We start from the raw sequence: 15,460 nt of genomic DNA, 5'->3' as shown, positions 1-15,460 counted from the left end.
ACTGGGATGTCATTGCTTTTAGGTCCCTTCGGCTGCCAGAGCAAGAAAACATATGTGTCCCAGGTATATACACATTTCTATAAATATTTCTGTATCTATTTATCTGTATCTGTACTAAGCTAAATGTGAGTTCATATGGATACCTGTGACTCTAATCCATTATCAAATGGACCATCTTAGCCTCCTTCCTTGGTTTATCTATAACCTCCCACCCCATCAGTGAGAAATCTGGCTCCTACCATATGCTATCCATTTACTTAATTGTTGAGCTCCACTATACATATATGTGAAAGTCACCCAGTCATGTCCAACTCTTTGCAACCCCATGGACTATGCAGTCCATGGAATTCTTCAGGCCAGAATACTGGAGTGGGTAGCCTATCCCTTCTCCAGGGGATCTTTCTTTTTTTTTTTTTTTTTCATTTCCTTCGGCATTTTATTTATACACACAATGTTATTCTTGAAAAACAGAAAGGGAACCAAAAGGGAAAAACAGAGGCCTACGAGGTTATGGCGCTGAACTGAGCTGGGCAAGTGGCATGAGATCAGGAGCTGATGGGATCGTGGAAACAAACAGACAGCCGGACAAACTTTCCACGGCCCCAGCCAGCCCTGTCCCGCCCAGTGCCACCAACAGGAAGGGGCGCTGGCTTTAAAGTCACAAGTGCACGTGTGTGTGGCCTGATCCAGGACACGAGATCAAGGAGAGGAAAAGCGGAATAAAAGAGGGAAAACGCAACTCTAGGTTGGAACGGGCGCCAAGAGGGAAGGGCCAGGCTCTGAACGGCCTGGCTCGGGCCGCCAGCAGGGACACAGGTGAGCGCTGCCTGCAGCAGGCGGCCACTCCACGCAGCCTCCCACGCTCCCTGGTGCAGAGGGCTCGGGTCATGCCCCGTCCTCGTCCCCTGGGCCCACCTTGGGGGCACTGCTCACCCTCATTCCCCTGACTCTGAGGGAGAGGGCCCACTTGTGCTGGCTTGAGAACACAGTGTGAGCCCCTTCCCTGGAGGCTGCCGCCCCCATGTGGCAGAGGTTTCTTCATTTCAGGGGACAGTTTCCCGCCCACAAAGCAGGGACATAAGCCAAGGACACACAGCTCCACTGGAGGAGTGTGTGTAACAGCCACACAGTGACACGTAAACATGAAGGCACATCTCAGGCTCTGGCCCCTTCTGGCGGATCCCAGACCATCAGCGTCCCAGTTCCCATAGGAGGGTGACTCCCTCCAGGCACTGGAAGGAGACAAGACGGAAACCCTGGCACCCCCAGGCTCCCTCCCGCGGCAGCCAGTGGGCAAACAGATGCTTTGCCTCCAGCCAGGAGTTAGATTTGCTACCTCGACAGTTTACACTCACGCGCTTCTCTGAAAACCTGAACAAAACCTCAAACGTTTCTTGGAAGCCACATGCCACAATCACACGTCGCTAACCACAAGCACTCAGCACCCAGACAGCTGTGCACCCCTCGGGCTGAGTGAAGCAGGCGGGATGCCCCTCTGAGGAGCTGGCATGCGGGGTACGAGGGCGTGGGCGGTAGGGGACTCCGGGCTGTGGGTGCCTGCTCCCACACATTCCAGGGTTCCTCCTCCAGCCACCCCCCACCCCCCAGCTAAGGGGAAGAGCAGGGACAGGAACGGTATCTGCATGTGGTCACCAGGGCCCCCGTGGCCATGGAGCCCGGGCCACCTGGACGGGAGCAGGCGGCTGGTAAACACCGGAGGAATAAACGGAGAACACGGGGGCTTCAACAGGCTGTGCTGCACCCGGTTCTATATCCTGAAGGGGGACCCCACCCTCCCGACGAGGCCAAGACACACACACCGAACGCGTCCCTCAACTCCTGTTAACCCGGGCTTGCACTCGAAACCAAGGGACGCTGAAGGTTAGGACAGAGGACAGAAGCTGCAGATCAGCTCCCCATGGCCAACGTTTTCAGCTTCTCAGCAGTTTCTTCTGGAATGTACCTCAGAGTCATGGGCTTCTACTCTTATTGCTTGCTCTGTTTTGGACAGTCTCTCCCAATGGACTTCTTGCTATGTTAAAGATTTAGCTCTCCAGCCACACCTCCTTCGAGCCCCTCTCGACAGAGTGATCCCACCACGTGTGGGGCTACATTTGCAGTCAGTTCAGGTAATTATGGCTGCGCAGACACCGCCCAGGCCAAACAGGAGTGACTTACAGGCCTTCCTGAACAGCTTACTTTGCACCCGCGTATTTATTCAACGACTGAGCCCAGCCCTCGCTTTCCACATTCTTCTTGGGTTCTGCCCACAGGCAGCTGCAGACATATCTCCTGCATGTGGGCCCACGGCCCCCAGTTCCGGCCTCACGGGCTGCACGCCAGGCCTGGCCCCCTGTGCCCAACACCTTCTTGCTTTGTTTGGCCATTGGGACGACTTTATCACCTGAGGTCTGACGGCCGTGAGACACCAGTGAGGGCAGAAGGGAGCCCCTTGCGCCTATGCCTGGGCGGGGGGGACTCGGCTCTGGCAGCGCCACTTGGAGGAAGGGAAATGGGTCCAGCCACAGCCACGGACACCTTGTAGACCCTGTCTGCGGACTCACGACGTCACGTGAGCGTGCGTTTCGCATTTCAGAGTTGGACAGGTGCCAAGGAAATACATACGTGGCATGAAACAACTATGTCTGGCAGCCACGACAAGACCACAACCACGACCACAGCACAGGCACACTGCGGAGGCAGAGGCTCCATGGGAGAGGTTTACCTTGGACATCTGGCTGAAGTCAGCAAAGCCCTCGGCACTATTGAAGGACCCACTTCCGAAGGGGTCTAAGGCTCCGAAGGGACCTGATCCTTTTGAGGAGACACTGGAGGATGAAAAAGGATCGCTGGATTCAAAGGGGTCGAGCTTTGATGGTAAGGAAGGGTTTTTCGTGAACGGGTCTGAGGTAAACGGGTCGCTCTTTGTCTGCTTCTTAAAGAAGTCATCAGGGGTGGAGCCACGGAATGGGTCACTTTCTTTGAAAGGATCCCCACCGAATGGATCTGTTGAGATCCAGGGGATCTTTCTGACCCAGGAATCGAACCAGGGTCTCCTGCTTTGCAGGCAGATTCTTTACCAACTGAGCTATGAGGGAAGCCCATGACGTAAGATTGAGTGAAGTGGAAGTGAAAGTGAAAGTTGCTCAGTCGTGTCTGACTCTTTGCAACCCCATGGATTATACAGTCCATAGAATTCTCTAGGCCAGAATGCTGGAGTGGATAGCCTTCCCCTTCTCCAGGGGATCTTCCCAACCCAAGGATCAAACCCAGGTCTCCCACATTACATATATAGTGGTATGGGAACCATTAACCAGCATCACAGGGGAAACAAATTTATTAATTAGGGTATACAGTACTTAGGTGTACTGACACCAATTATTTCTATTATTTTCCCCCATCCCTTCATTAAGGTTGTTTTGTATGTTTGTAGTAGAATTACCTTATCTTGTTACATTCATCATTTCATCTTGGATCTCCTAACTACCTGAATAACTTTTTAAATACTTTAGATGCAGAGAAATAACAGAATCAACATTGCATCAAATAGAACAAATGATAAAAACTTGAGCAATTATCTGAGTTTGCTGAGGAAAATGCCAAAAATATGAAAATGATCAGAAAAGAAAGCTTTTCCCCAAATAATTAAGCTCATGTAAACCCACATAGGACTTCCCTGGTGGTTCAGATGGTAAAGAAACTGCCTGCAGTGCAGGAGACCCAGGTTTGATCCCTGGGTCAAGAAGATTCTCTGGAGAAGGAAATGGCAACCCACTCCAGTATTTCTGCCTGGAAAATCCCATGGGCAGAGGAGGCTGGCAGGCTTTGACCAGGGGTCAAACTGAGGAACTTTTGAAAGAAATAATAGTAGAAAGTATTTCTACCATGCACTAAAACATATTTTTTAAATTATAGGGATTTCCTTGGTGGTCCAGTGATTAAGAATCCACCTGCCGATGTGGGAGACAAGAGTTCAATCTCTGGTCCAGGCAGATCCAGCAACTAGAGTAACTAAGCCCATGCTCGGGAGCCCAGGAGCCACAACTACTTAGCCTCTGTTCCACAACAAAAGAAGCCACTGCAATGAGAAGCCCTCACATCACAATAGAATAGCCCAGGTCACTGCAATGAGAGAAAACCTTCCCGCAGCACTGAAGACCCAGTGCAGCCAAAAAATAAATAAAAATTAAAAATAAATAAAAGAATTATAATAATATAATAAAGATATAAGAATAGACTAAAAGCTCAGTAGAATAAAACACAGACTGTCAAAATTAACCTAAAATATATTTGAATTTAACATATGGAGGTAGCATTTGAAATCAGCCTCTTCTGATATTCTTTCTTTCAGAGTTTAATCACCCATGTCAATTTTCCATCACACAATTGTATTGTTCAAATGAAGTCGCTATAACAAGCACTGTTCTTTGGATGTTTGGTCATGGAATATGCTGGCCTTGGCCACACAGACTGGCTTGGCTGATGTATGAATGCCTGACTCCTTTGTATTATTGGTCCCCAAAGGCTGTAACCAACCATCTGTATCACTGCCCAGAGAGGCTGAGCAAACCTGTTTCTGGTTAGAGCAACAGTAATAGGGAAGAGAACTTGGTGCAACTGATGGTTCAGACAATACAAATTCACAAGCCTCTAGTGAGAGGGAGAGCTTGCAATAAACTTCAACCAGAAAGCCTGGGGTGGAGAAAGGATGAGACTGTCCCTGGTGACAGGGATCTAGCCTTGGTCACCAGCAGCAAAGTTCTAGCACCGCTTTCTGAAGTTCAAAACCCACTTATGAGTAGCTGGATTGCAGCTCAAGAAACCAATGCAGACGCCTAAGCTTAAAAAGTAAATCAACCCAGGCACTGAATACTAGGAATGAGGGAGCAAAAAATACCTCAGGTCTCAGATTGGTAAAGTCTGGGACTGGTTGAACTTTTTAAATATTTGAGATTGCAGACTTTATGCAAACAATGCCTTGGAAATGGGTTGAATAAATAAAGGTTGATAAATGAAGGAAAAGGATTTATGTAGTGAGATAAAAAGCTGCTGCAGAGAGGGTATCTTGTGATTTCTTCAACGGATATGCTTATAACATACCTTTAGTATTTTTGTGACTCACTCTGAACTGGGCCTAGGTGAGAAATTTGATCAACTGCAGTCTCAGAAGGCAAGTGAACATGAGGGGAAGTAGCCACTCTCAAGGCAGTGTTTCTCAAAGTAAGAGCTCTGTGCCCCTGGGTGCTGTGTTGTGTACCATTTCCTCACGTCCCTAAAGCTGTTCACAATGCTCAGGTCCTATCTTCTCTTTTTTAGGTCACTTCCTCGCTGTTCTTTACCCCCATCCTATTCTAGAGTTCAGGAAGGTGCTGAAAGGAGCAGACCTGCCAAAGCCAAACTTGAAAGATTCACAATTTAGCCTTTGGCTAGGACTGCTGTTTTCATGTGAGAGTCAAGAATAAACTGAAATCAGAAGAATGCCATTTTTTAAAGCCAAGAAATTTTGGAATCACTACCAGAGTATAATTCTAGAAAATAAAAATTTTCCTTTGCTGTCATATCTCTGTTGATGCTTCATGTTACATAATCACATTATGTATGTGTGTATGCAAGAAGGGTAGTGTATGTAAGAATGAGACTAAATATCCTAACCTGTCTCCTATAATGGTTGCCTCCTTGATTCTCTGACACGAGTTCCCAGACAAAGCCATCTTAATACCTCAGATTTCATCTACATGCCCAACCCTCTCTGATTTTTCACTTTTAAAGAAACACCTAAAGCTTACTTGTGATGTAAATAACTTCTGTGTTTATAGAGCATCAACAATGCAATATTTCATCCAACTCTAAAAATCAACAAGTTAGATGTTATCGTTAATTTTAAAAATAAAAAAACTTTCAGGAAAACTACTTTATTTATGATCTCATGGCTCTTAATTGGCAGAAACAATATTTGAGTATAAGAATGTGGTTCCTGACATTTGTTCTTCCCACAAACTCTTATGTGAGTGCTAAAATCAGAATTCTTTTTAGAGTTGTAGGGAGAACCGTATATACCTTAAAAAAAACCCCAAAAGACAAGTGTCAACCAAACATAACCTAACCAGCTCAGCAAAAGTTCTCCAGGACCACTTTGTTCATACATGTTAAAAGGAAAACAGAAAGAAAAAAAAAACAGATTTCTACAAAAATGTATTCAGCCCAAATATAATTCATCCTTATTCATTTTTAGAACTTGGTAAGGCTTGGAGGGAAAGAGAGGGTATTGGTCCATGAATGTGGAAGGCTCAGAGAGAGGCAAGCTAATTACAACATTAATTGTTGATGCCTATATTTTAGCAACCATAATTTTTTTAAAGCATGTCGAAATTACTGAGAAATGTGATCCTTTTAGACATTACCAACTTAGAAACTAACAACATCAAAGAATCAGGATTTTTAATATTTTATATACCCTTAGAAATTATCTTAGCTAATGATTTTCAAATGCATGGAACACTTAGGATTCCATGGAAACCTTTCAGGACCTTGGGAGGGGACTGGCAGCAAGTAGTGTCAGAGGAAATCAGTGACAATGAATGGGCTGCCAAAGATTTTTTTTTTTTGAAAGAAGAGAAATATTTGTTTAGCTTAAAGAAGCATTTTTTCATCAGTACTCGTTTTTTTAAATTCTTTATTTTGTGGTGGAGGAGGGGCGGTCTTTGTTATGGTGCACAGGCTTCTCTAAAAGTGACTGGCAGGGTTAGCTGCCACTTGTGGACTTGGCTGCCTCGAAGGCATATGCCTTCACTCCCCACTCAGTGGTCAAACCTGCATCCCCCACGTTGGAAAGTAGACTCTTAACCACTGGACCACCAGGGAAATTCCTCATTGTACTCATTAGTAACAAAGTTCTAATTATACTTGTCTTCTCTCCTGGCTCAGATGGTAAAGAGTCTGCGTGCAATGCAGGCGAGCCGGGTTAAACCCCTGGGTCAGGAAGGTACTCTGGAGAAGAAAATGGCAACCCACTATAGTATTCTTGCCTGGAAAATCCCATGGATGGAGAAGCCTGGTGGGCTACAGTCCATGGGGTCACAAAGAGTCGGACACGACTGAGTGACTTCATTTTCACTTAAACATACTTGAGATGACAAGATACCCAGTTCAGAAGGTTACATTTCCCACCCTCCATCACAGAGATGAAGTTCTAGCCAGTGAGATGTCAGCAGAAGTATTACATGAGACTTCTGGGAAGACGTTGAAAGCTAGAACCATCCTTTGGTTCCTCCTTGCTTCCTCTGTTCTGGCTTGGAATGTGGAGGTGATGGCTGGACTTCCAGCCCTTACCTTGAGCTCTGGGTGACCTTGGGGCAGAAGCTGTACAATGAAGATGAAGCAATTTAAAGGAAAGAACTTCAGCTGAGATGACAGTAGGGAGCCATCATACTACAGCAGTCCCATACAGCCTGTCTCCAGATTTATTTTAAATGAGTAAAACATAAAATTCTGTCCTGCTCAAGCCAGTATTCTTTTCTGTCAGTTACAACCAAATGCAGTTCCTAGTGCTAAACCTCATTTAACATATAAAAAAGTCAGAGGTCTTAAGACTTGCCTTTGAGGAGTCAATTCTAAAGAACTTAAACATTTATCCACTGTTCTTTTTGTAATCCCAGTTTGAGTAACTTCCTAACCTTCTAGCTGTTCTTAATAAAGAAATGGTGCCCATATATAAACATGTGTTCATATTCCAAAGCAAATTTGACAGCAAATACAGAGAATTTTTATAAGTATTTCTGTGAAATTAAGCCATACAAAGTTATTTTCAGAAGCCAGTTCAATTAGCTGACCATGAAAATAAAAACATAAGTTGAAATAATTTAAAGATGATAGTAAAAAATACTATTACATTAAATCAATGTATTTTTATTTTTGGACAAAGCCTCACAAAAACTTTAGAAGAAATGGATATAAACTGCCCATTAAAATTAGCTATACAGTTAAAAAAAACAGTAGGAATATACATAGTGTTGTTTGAAAGAGGAAGTATTCAAACAAGGGACAACTGTGAATACGTCTTTTTTTCAAGGATATTGAAAGAGATTTTGAGTTTGGTTTTGAAGTAAGGATTATGATAAAGAGAATTTCTAGTAAGTATACTTGCTCACCTATCAAGATGAAAGCATTTGTCTTGATTTCACATTATGTAATGCCTATGAATCCCCTTTTATTCATAAAATACACAAAAAGCATATGTAAGATATAGGAAAAATAAAATTAAATTCCTTCTACTCTATATTTCACCAAAAATAATGGCCAATAAGCTCCAAGAAAATGGCCAATCAAGCTCCAAGCCTTTCTGTTTTGTTTTGATTTTGCTCTGAGAGATTGTTTGAAGGAATATTTACACCTCTAGATCAAAGTTTCTTAAACTTGGCACTCCTGACATTTGGACCAGATACTTCCTTGGGTGAAGCTGTCCTGTGCTTTGCAAGATGTTTAGCATCATCTCTGGCCTCTACCCACAAGATGCCATTAGCAATGCTCCCCACACAGTCATGATCATCAAAAGTGTGTCGAGGCATTACCAACAGTCCCAAATGGGGAACAGACACTCTCCATTGAGGATCACTGTTTTGGCTGTGTTTTACTTTAATCAGAGGCTTCTCTGGTGGCTCATATGATAAAGAATCCCCTGCAATGCAGGAGACCTGGGTTCGATCCCTGGGTCAGCAAGATCCCCTGGAGAAGGGGATGATAACCCACTCTAGTATTCTTGCCTGGAAAATCCCATGGACAGGGGAGACTGGTGGGCTATAATCCATTGGGTCCCGAAGAGTTGGGCACAACTGAACAACTAACACTTTCACTTTATTTTAATCAAAGGTTAGAGAGCTTGCCTGATGCTAAGCATGTTGGAAGCAGGGAAAGAAGGAAAGAATAGGCCCTCTTCCTGCTAATTTTGTAAAACTCCTTCTCTTAGAGGAGTTAGATAGAAGAGATGAACTAGAGAAGCTCTCCAGCCATGTGCTCTTCTCATGCAAGGGCCCTTGCTTCTCTGCTTAGGCCGTGACAATTTAGTGTTTCTAATGGCCAAGTTGTCCTGGGCATGGTTACTGCAAAGAAACCATCTCCCTGCTGGTAACTGGTGTCTACCTACTGCCCTTTGTTTCCTTCCCTTCGGCCTTGAGTGCATTTTCTCGTGAGGAACAAAATAAGGTCTGAATATTATAGAGGAGAGGAATTCCCTGGTGGCTCAGATGATAAAGAATCTGCCTGCAATGCAGGAGACCCAGGTTTAATCCCTGCGTCAGGAAGAGCCTCTAGAAAAGAGAATGGTTACCCACTCTCCAGTATTCTTGCCTGTAGAATTCCATGGACAGAGGAGCCTGGCAGGCTATAGTCCATGGGGTTGCAAAGACTCAGACATGACTGAACGACTAACACTTTCTTCTTTCTAATTGTAGAGGAAAGACTTCCCTGGTGGTCCAGTGACTAATACTCTGCACTCCCAATGTAGGGTGCTCAGGTTTGATCCCTCATTAGGGAACTAGATCTCACATGCTATCGCAACTTAAAATCTCTGAGTGCTGTGACTAAGACCAAGTGGAGTGAAATGAATAAATAAAATATTTTAAAAAAATATTGTGGAGAAGGAAAAAACTTTCCTCTACTCTTCTAGGTTCTTCTGGTTGACCTAAGAATGAAATTGACATGAGAGAGATGAACAGGAAAAAATCAAATTTAATTACATGCATACATGAGAGAGATAGATATAGATATGTGTTCAGTCACTAAGTCATGTTCAGCTCTTTGCAGCCCCATGAACTATAGCCTGCCAGGCCCCTGTGTCCAGGGAATCTTCCAGGCAAGAATGCTGGAGTGGGTTGCCATTTCTTACTCCAGGGAGATATAAATATAGATATCCCTAAGTCTCTCCTATTTAAATAAATTAATAATTCTTAGTGAAAGTGAAAGTCGCTCAGTTGTGTCCCACTTTTTGTGACCCCGTGGACTATACAGTCCAGGGAATTCTTCAGCAAGAATATTGGAGTGGGTAGCCTATCCCTTCTCTAGCAGATCTTCCCAACCCAGGAATCAGATCAGGGTCTCCTGCATTGCTGGTGGATTCTTTACCAGCTGAGCTACCAGGGGAGCCCGCTGCTTATCCCATACCTCTCTCCACTACCACACTTCTGTTCTCCTGTTCACAGACCAGTTTCCTAGACATGTTCTACACGCATCTCAGTTTCCTTCCTCCCCATTCACCTACCCTTACATCAACTCCAAAATGGCTTTTGTCCCTATTTTTCTATAAGAAAAGCATTTACTAAAGTCCTAAGTGTCTTGTAGGCTCCTAAATGCACTGGGCGTTCTTCAGCTCTCCTCTTATTTGACCGTTAAGCAGCATTTGGCATTGCTTTTCTCTCCGTTTTGAAACACGTCTTTCCTTTGCCTCCATGACAGTTTGCTCTCCTGGGCTTTGCTACTGGCTCAGCCTTTCCATGGTCTTTGTAGGTTTGTCCTCTACGTGGCCATGACATTCTCACAATACTCGAGGCTAAGTCCTAAGCACTCTTTTCTTCTCTCTCTGTTCTACCGCCCGCCCCTCACCCCCAGCCTCGTCTCATCCTTGATCATGGCTTCATTCGGCCCCACTCATATACATATGCCAATGATTCTCAATGTCTATCTTTTGATTGATCCTACTTTTTATCCATTGGATCCTTATGTATAACTACCTACTTGAAATCTCCACATGGACTTTTGAAGGATATCTCAAACATAACAAGTCCAAGGTCAAATTTTTGATCTTCAATCCAGTCCAAACCTGCTTATCTCCCAGGACCGCCCCCCCACCCAATATTTGTGAATGGCACCACCTCACTACCTCATCTCATACCACACTTCACCTTACTCTCTGGCTTTGGATTATATTGGCCTTCTCTTCATTTTTCAAATTGACCATACTCTCATCCCCAAAAAGCATGTTGCTGTTTTTCTTTCTTTTAAAACATTTTGTTGTTGTTGTTTGTTTTAAAGTATTAATTTTTTAAATACCCCTAATTTTATTTTTTGGAAAAGACCCTGATGCTGGGAAAGATTGAGGGCAGGAGGAGAAGAGGGTGACAGAGGATGAGATGGTGAGATGGCATCACTGGCTCAATAGATATGAGTCTGACCAAACTCCAGGAGATGATGAAGGACAGGATGATGAAGTTGACATGTTGCAGTCCACGAGGCTGCAAAGAGTCAGACAAGACTTAGTGATTAAACAAAAACAACAGCAATTTTATTTTGTTTTTTTTTATTTTATTTTTGGCAGAGCTGTACAGCATGTGGCATGTGGAATTTTAGCTTCCCGACCAGGGATTGAACCCTGCTTGGGAATGCAGAGTCTTAACCACTGGACCACCAGGAAAGCCAAAAAGGCATGTTGTTTTCTCTGTCTGGAATGCTTCCCTTGTTGTTCTCATCTCAACTTGGACTCATCTTTCATATCTCCACTCAACATTACTCTTCAGGAAGTTTCTCCTGACGTCTCAGTGCTCATGGGACTCATCTGTTATCTGTTCTCAAAAAACAATGCTCCTTTTGTTACATGTAATTACATACCCATCAGTCAATGTGTGGAGAAGGCAATGGCACCTCACTCCAGTACTCTTGCCTGGAAAACCCCATGGACGGAAGAGCCTGGTGGGCTATAGTCCATGGGATCGCTAAGAATTGGACACCACTGAGCGACTTCACTTTCACTTTTCACTTTCATGCATCGGAGAAGGAAATGGCAACCCATTCCACTGTTCTTGCCTGGAGAATCCCAGGGATGGGGGAGCCTGGTGGGCTGCCATCTATGGAGTCGCACAGAGTCAGACACGACTGAAGCAACTTAGCAGCAGCGGCAGTCAATGTGATGACTTCTCTTGATTATAAACTTCATGAAGGCAGGGACCTCATATGTTTTTTATCTCCATTTTACTTCAATGTCAGTATTTCTGGAAAGAATAAATGAATGAATCAAAAATGAAAAAAAAAATAAAGAAAATTGCTTTCCAGTACTGAGTTGTTTGCCTTTCCTCATGATTGATAGTTTTAGCATACTCACTTTTTTATTTTTGTGAAATCTAATGTGTCCACCTTTTCTACTTTAAGGCCATTTTTAGAACGGCCTTTGCCACCCCAAGATTACATAAATATTCACCAAAATTTTCTTCCAGTACTTTTATGGTTTCATTTGCAAGATTCAATTCTTAAATCCATCTGGAGTTTATTTCTGAAAGAAATGAAATAGTGCCAGCTATTTTGTTTCGAGCCAATTTCTCCCAAGTTGAAAACTTCAGCTATACCCAGTAGTGTGATACCATTAAAGATAATAGGATTTAGAATCAGAAGTCCTGGATTTAAGTTCAGCTCCCCCACTTGCTCACTGTGCAAGTGTTAGCAAGTCATTTAATCTCTTTGAGAATTATCAGAAAGCTTTATGGGAGGAAGACTCATGGGAAGAGGCAGTTCTACAATTCTCATGAACAAGATGACCATTAAAGAGGCAAGGAAGGGGAAGGATAACCTAGTGGTTAAGAGTGTGGGCTTGAGTCAGACTGGGTGTCATTCTCTATGCTTCTCACTTTATCATCTGTAAAGAAGATTAAAAAATTAAAAATAGAAACCTTCTTTATACGGTGTATTGTAAGGGCTATATAATCAATGAATGTAAAGCACGTAGACCAGAGTCAGATCTTGGTAGCAATAAGTAATAAGCCAAGGTCCTCATAGAAAGAGATGCCATTATTTCAGTGAGGATAATGGAGATTTCCTTTTCATACTCCCTTGAAGGAACTAGGAGAGTATGTTATCAAAGTGTACTCCACAACGAGCTGTTCATCGTACCAGTAAAGAAATGAAACCTCTATTTATTGGCATTCCAAAGTCAACTCTCTCCCAAGTCTAATTTCATTTTCTTCTTGCAGAACTATTGTCTGTATATTTTTTGTTTTTTGTTTGTTGGATTTTTTTTTTTTTTTTTTTTTTTGTGGCACTATGTGGCATGCAGGATCTTAGTTTCCCAACCAGGCATCCAACCCATTACCCCTGTATTGGGAGCTTGGAGTCTTAATCACTGGACTGCCAGGGAAATCCCCATATATTTTTAATACAAGCAGAATAACTTCTAATGTTTTTCAGTTTTAAGGTAGTATGCTTATTAAATTCAGTAAATTGTTATGCCAGAGTTTATAAAAACCAATTCCTTTGATATGGACACATTTTAATAATGTCACTAGATATGAGTATCTTTGGAAAAGAACTGATAAATGTGTCACATAATGTTGGTGAACAAGTGAATACGCCCAATCATAATGAATCTTTTCATTACCATTCTGATCCTCCAAATGCAGGAGTAACTGCGGAGGTGGCATATTTTAACTGCACAGTACTACAGAATAATAAATGTGAAACCACCATTTTCACTTTCCCTTTCCTTTCTGAATATTTCCTTCAGTTACAGACCATGATACAGCCTAAACCAACATCAGAACAGTAATGAGCAAGCCAAGATATATGGTGTCCAGAAAGCGATTTCAATGATGAATGGAATCATGTCTCTTTCATTGAATTCAAAGTAAGGGATTTATTACTTGCACAGAATTTAATGCTCTAGCTCATTTGGAATAGCTCATCATTTTACAGTTTGTCACATAACTAGATAGCATCAGTCATTCAAGTAAGGAAAAAATAAATCATTTTATTGGTTTTGTTTGTGAGGTTTTTGTTTTATTTTTGTGGGGAAAAAATGTTTTTATTTTCTGATGTGTTTACTTTTATAGCAGATACATCTTCAACTGACAAGTTCACACCGAGAATTCAGGTGTTCATTTGACATCAATGATTATAAATACAGTTTGGTAATTTTATAACATTATAAAATCTAATTTTATGTTACATTGTATATAATACATTATATGTCTAATATAGTAAAGTTTATAAACAGAAATTTCATTAAAATTTTTTCTATAATGTATTGAATCAGAGAAGCAGCAGTTATTGGAAACATCAAAATAAAATTATTTTTTTTCCACCTATATCTACCCCCCTCCTCCATCACCAGTTCAGTAAGTGGGAGGCAGGGGTGGGTCATCAGTGTATTCTCTACTACATAATTTTAAAAAAAGGAACCCAGGAGCTTCCCCAGTGGTCCAGTGGTTGAGAATCCACCTACCAATGCAAGGAACACAGGTTGATCCCTGGTCCAGGAAGATCCCATATGCCAAGGGGCAACTAAGCCCATGTGCCACAATTACTGAGCCTTCACTCTAGAGCCCGTGCTCTGCAAAAAGAGAAGCCAACCTCAATGAGAAGCGCACACACTGCAACTAGAGAGTAGACCCCACTCGCTGCAACTAGAGAAAGCCCACGTGCAGCAACAAATACCCAGTACAGCCAAAAATAAAATAAATAAATAGATAACATTAAAAAAAAAAAAAAAGCAGCCCGGGCTCCTCTTCTCTGACTCTCATGCCCAGCCACCTCCTGAGGTGTGCATACCCAACTCTCTCTGCTTCTGCCCCAACCAGGTCTCTGATCCTTTTCTTCTGGCCACCGGGTACATATAATTCAGGTCAGCTCTTCAGTGAGGGCCAGTTTTCTTAAATTCAGAGGCAGGAATCAAATGTCCCATTTGCTCTTGGGTTCAAACCAGAATCTCCAGTCTAGGGTTGGCAATAGCAAAACTGATGTTTTGAGGCCCCCTGCAATCCCACCCCTTTTGCCATTTTGTGTTTCTTCTCTACGTATCGGAAACCAAAGAGAGAAAGTCATGCTTCACTGGGACTTGTGCTCTCATGTAATCTCATATGATCACAGTTTGTGCAATCCATAGTACCAGGCAGAATCCTCACGATTAATGTGACTAGCAAAGCAGTGATATATCTGTTCACTACTGCTGCTGCTGCTGCTAAGTCACTTCAGTCGTGTCCAACCCTGTGTGATCCCATAGACGGCAGCCCACCAGGCTCCCCCATCCCTGGGATTCACTACATGAGCTGAAATTTCAATTTCACATGGAAAGAAAACACCACCACAATCCAATCCATTTTCAGGTTCTTATATCTTGAATGGAATATCTGCAGTAGCAGTAACTGTTTTAATTTCTGTTTTATGCATGTATGCTAAGTCGCTTCAGTTGTGTTTGACTCTTTGCGACCCTATGGACCGCAGCCTGCCAGGCTTCTCTGTCCATGGGATTCTCCAGGCAAGAATACTGGAGTGGGTTGCCATTTCCTTCTCCAGGCTATCTTCCCCACCCAAAGATTGAACCCGTGTCTCCTGCATTGGCAGGTGTGTTCTTTACCAGTAGCACCATCTCAGAAGCTGAGATAGGAATCAGATCCTGCTCAGGGAATGTTTGCCCCAAACAGGGGGAACAAGAGCAAAATCACTGATTTACTTCCACTGCGGGGAGGGGTGGGGTGGAATTAATAAAACG

General features: G+C 43.1%; 1 protein-coding gene across 1 annotated transcript in view; it reads right to left on the bottom strand.

The window, feature by feature from the left end:
• Positions 1–428: 428 nt before the first annotated feature.
• LOC122431625 (epidermal growth factor receptor substrate 15-like 1) overlaps positions 429–15,460 on the bottom strand; it is a 42,023-nt gene continuing 26,991 nt past the window's right edge. The window contains exons 2-3 of the mRNA XM_043452869.1: positions 2,726–3,029; positions 429–1,232 (exon numbers count right to left, since the gene is read on the bottom strand). Of these exons, the coding sequence (XP_043308804.1) occupies positions 1,191–1,232; positions 2,726–3,029 (346 nt within the window). The 3' untranslated portion in view covers positions 429–1,190. The remainder of the gene's footprint in view (positions 1,233–2,725; positions 3,030–15,460) is intronic.

The sequence above is a fragment of the Cervus canadensis genome, chromosome 30 (assembly GCF_019320065.1).
Source record: "Cervus canadensis isolate Bull #8, Minnesota chromosome 30, ASM1932006v1, whole genome shotgun sequence".
In the NCBI taxonomy this organism is placed as follows: domain Eukaryota; kingdom Metazoa; phylum Chordata; class Mammalia; order Artiodactyla; family Cervidae; genus Cervus; species Cervus canadensis.
The sequence above is the reverse complement of the archived record's forward strand: the minus strand, read 5'-3'. Positions and strand labels throughout refer to the sequence as shown.